This window comes from Charadrius vociferus, unplaced genomic scaffold (assembly GCF_000708025.1).
Source record: "Charadrius vociferus isolate BGI_N301 unplaced genomic scaffold, ASM70802v2 scaffold608, whole genome shotgun sequence".
Taxonomy (NCBI): domain Eukaryota; kingdom Metazoa; phylum Chordata; class Aves; order Charadriiformes; family Charadriidae; genus Charadrius; species Charadrius vociferus.
The window spans coordinates 651,997-655,914 of NW_009649605.1; the positions used below are offsets into that span (position 1 = coordinate 651,997).

General features: G+C 43.5%; 1 protein-coding gene across 1 annotated transcript in view; it reads right to left on the minus strand.

The window, feature by feature from the left end:
• Positions 1 to 1,190: 1,190 nt before the first annotated feature.
• MYD88 (myeloid differentiation primary response 88) overlaps positions 1,191 to 3,918 on the minus strand; it is a 9,428-nt gene continuing 6,700 nt past the window's right edge. Inside the window, exons 4-5 of the mRNA XM_009890480.1 lie at positions 3,700 to 3,791; positions 1,191 to 1,637 (exon numbers count right to left, since the gene is read on the minus strand). Of these exons, the coding sequence (XP_009888782.1) occupies positions 1,483 to 1,637; positions 3,700 to 3,791 (247 nt within the window). The 3' untranslated portion in view covers positions 1,191 to 1,482. The remainder of the gene's footprint in view (positions 1,638 to 3,699; positions 3,792 to 3,918) is intronic.

Genomic DNA, 3,918 nt, shown 5'->3' on the forward strand with positions numbered 1-3,918 from the left:
GATCCACTACTCCCTCTGCAGAATTCAAGGCTGAGTCTAACAAGCAGAGAAATATCGATGTTAGTCACAGAAATGCATTAACGATTGTGGTGGTTAATTAAAATACACTTTTTCCTATTAAAGTAACATTAGCCTTTATATTTTAAACAGCCCAATCGACAATTTAATACACTCTTTATTCAGTATTTATCCCTGTACCTTTGGGGGGCATCCCAAAAGCTGATGTGTTTTAGAAGGCTCTTAAAGGTGAAATATTTTAAGATCTGGACCCGCTTAGGTGCACAGCTCTGTTCCTGGCGAGGCCAACGAGCAACAGCATCCCCCACTTTGTGTAGTAAGGATTTTCACTGAAATTATATACTTTAAGACTGAATTTCTACTAAAGAAAGGATTTATTGTAAACATGTAATAAGATCTGGGAATATACAATGCTGGTATAAGCTCACTTAAGCAAATGGGACTTGAACAGAGACAGACATGACCAACATGGCACAAGAGCATGTCTTTCCTTACACTTCTTGATTTCAACAAGTGAAAAACAACCACTTACAGCAAATCTGAGGGACAGCCTCAGAAAATACTAGTTACAAGGGATCTACCCTGTAAATGAACATGGGACAGGAATATTGTGATGCTAACTTGAGGAGGAAAACATCCACAGAAAATAAACCACAGTCAGTAATTCTGCATTAGTTACAATTACAAGGATACTTAATTTTGCAGATATTGCTAAGAATAACAGGAGAACCATTCATTTCTTTGCAGTGCTTTAACAATTAAAATATATGGTTCTGTTTTTCTCAAAACAAAGACCTAAGGTGACCGTCTACCCTCAGAGCTAGCATGGGCCACGGAGAGCCTGCAGGCATTCACCCTGTGCACTGCCCAGGGCAGGGGACACCGTCCCCAGCAGGGCAGGCTGGGCCCCACCAGCAGGGCTGCCAAAATCAGTCATTCTCATGGCTCTGGCCATTCACAAAGCAGGAAACAGGGTCTGAAACCTCAGTTCCTGCAGATGACCAGGCAGCACCTGGATTTCACTGGAATTTAAAACAACACCAACAACCCTAGACATTACTATAGCCATTAAACAACTTTTAAAATAATAGGAAATATTTGTTTAAGAAAGCCCACAGTTTGAGGCTCTGAGGTCTTATGAAATGCTTACAATAAAGCCTTCTTGTATTAGACAGTCTTTAAATGTGTATTTTCTGTGTTTTCAGTGGAAGTGCTTATTACCCAAAATGCTGGATGCTGTTGCTCACTGACTTAAACAGGAATACCCACACAGTTGCTTTATTTCCCCTTCCGAGTTATAAAGAAGTGCTAGAGAAAATTCTTTGCTTCCCATCGCAGGCTCCAAACACGGATGGCAAGGACCCAGGTTCTGAAGTGGTAGAACACCCTGCGCGAACGACACCATGGTCTGAAGGCACATCCAGGACAGATTACAAAAGAGCACCTAGCTCTCATGACTTTGCATCACGGCAGCATGAGGGATTTTGCAAGTCTCATCCAGAACCATTTTTTGGTGCAAGGATTGGTGTAATCACAAATTGTAATGAACCGCAAGATACTTGGAAACTCGTTCTTCATGGTTTTGCACTTGACTGGAATGAGCCGTTTGAGACGAGCACCTGAAAGACAGGTCACACAGGCAGAGGATTACACAGAGCCACCATCACATCCCGTATCCATTTTCTCCCCACAGCAGCACACACATCACAAGATCCAGGTTTGCTCCTGATTTTGTATCATCTCATTATAATGCAATTAGGGAGTTGGACTAGATGATCTCTAGAGGTCCCTTCCAACTCCAAAAATTCTGTGATTCTGTGATTAGCTGTCACCCTGGAGAGCAAGTTTCTGAATCCCAAGCCCACTGCTGAGAACATTTCAATCAAATGGGTAGCAGGGCCCCATCCAGCATGTGCAGGGCAGCTCACACTGATGGGAGTGATAAAGGCCTAATGAACTGCAGGCATAGAAGAACAGAGTTTCTTGTGGAATACAAACAGGACCATACAGTCCTGACTACTTCCAGGTGTGTATGAAGAGAAAATTGAGAGACTACGCTGCTTCTAGACAGTCAGCTTTGCTGGGTTACCTCCAGTTCTCTTTCCTCCTACCCTGGATTCACTCAGGCTGCAGACAGTACCCACCGATTACACGGGGCTGCGAGGAATCACCCTGCTAACATGAACTGCTTGTCTGAGGTGTGCACAAGATGAGAGAACTCTCCCTGTGATTGCTGCTGCTTGAAGGAGCAGCTCTTCTAAAGGGGAGTATCTCCCCTTATAATTCTCCATGGGGACACCCGCTACCACCTAAACTGTGCTGCCCAACGCAAGCAATGATGCCGAGACCCGGATGAGGCAAGAAACCAGGATTTCGTAACTGCAGCAGATGCTTAAGTAAACCGTGGAGCTCCCAGAACTTGTCACCAAACCCTTCTGTGCATTAGTTACCCCACACAAACACTTAACTCTGTGATTTCTGTAAGCCTGTACCTACACGCCTGTTTTTACTGGTAGAGCTCAGGTCATTACAGATGGGCATTTCTTTTCCTGTTGTTCTAATGAAAGGCATGATGCCAACAAAAAAATGGCAAAGAACTAAAAGGACTTTGCTACAGATCTGGATGACTGAGGGCTGATGCAACATGCTAAGGGTGTTCAGTGGATTAATGGCCATCGTATGGAATGATTGTGTCAAGGAAGATGGAGCTAACTCCTAGCTCTGCCAGTGGCTTCCAGTTTAACCTCTGGCACGTCACTTATAAAACCACATTAGAGACCTCATGTAGAAAAGAGACTTTACATGAAGACATGTCTACTGATATTACATATCCTCCATGCTATTAGGCGGTGCTGCACTAACTCCCCAGCAACACACACAAGTGTAGGATAACTACTGGTTAGAGAAAAGCATTCTGAACAGACTTGACAGAAGTAAATTGATGGCTTTTCAGTTCAGAACGAAATATGTAACAGGTTTTTCCCATCCAAGTTGAACCTTCATTCCATATTTTGTCTACCTATCCACAATACTCAAGGATCTCTGCAAAAAGCTGCACGTTCATTACCTGCTCCCCTATTCCCAGCATTTACTCACACTCTGAATTTATTAAAATCCTTTTCTCTTTAGTAGCCTGTTTCCTGTACGGACCTTGAAGCCCTTCACAAGCCTGGCATACAGCTACAACGTCTCTGAAGCAGGCAGCGTTCACCCACTTGACAGCTGGAGCACTGAAGCATCAGCAGCTAAGCTTCTTGCTCGTGGTCATGCAGAAGGTCAACAGCAGGGCAAGGAACTAAGTCCAGGTCACTGCCCGCACAACAAAATTATAAAGCCACCGTTAGTTTTAATGGCTCCCTCTAATAGCGATAAATCTGTTTGCCGAGTGAAGGGCATTACACCCAGGGCAAGCCCTGTGCCTGGGTGGACTTTCACACACGTGAAATGTAGGTCAGCAGTGAGAACCCAGGTCTGCAACTGAGTTACTGGTTCTGTAATTATCATTTATTTTCTCCTTTCTCACCTGTATTTATCTAACGTTTAAACACTGCTGAGACTACCCCTCATTCTGCATTTGTGCAGTGCCCAATAGTACAGCACTGATCTCAGCTGGAGATGTTACTGTAATAAAAATTCTAATGTTGATATGCAATTTTAAATGGGATATTTGTGAGGTCTTACCTGGGGAAAGACTAAGAGCAAATTTGGTCTGAAAATCACATTCATCACTTTCCAGGTAATCATCTGAAATGACAACCACCATCCTCCGACACCTGAAGATGAAGCAGCCAGGGAAGAAAAAAATAAAATGTCAACAGAGATATTTCTTATTCTCACTGGTAGAAGTATGTATTCCTCTGAATCGCTCCGGTGGAGAAATGAATGTGACATCTGTGTTCC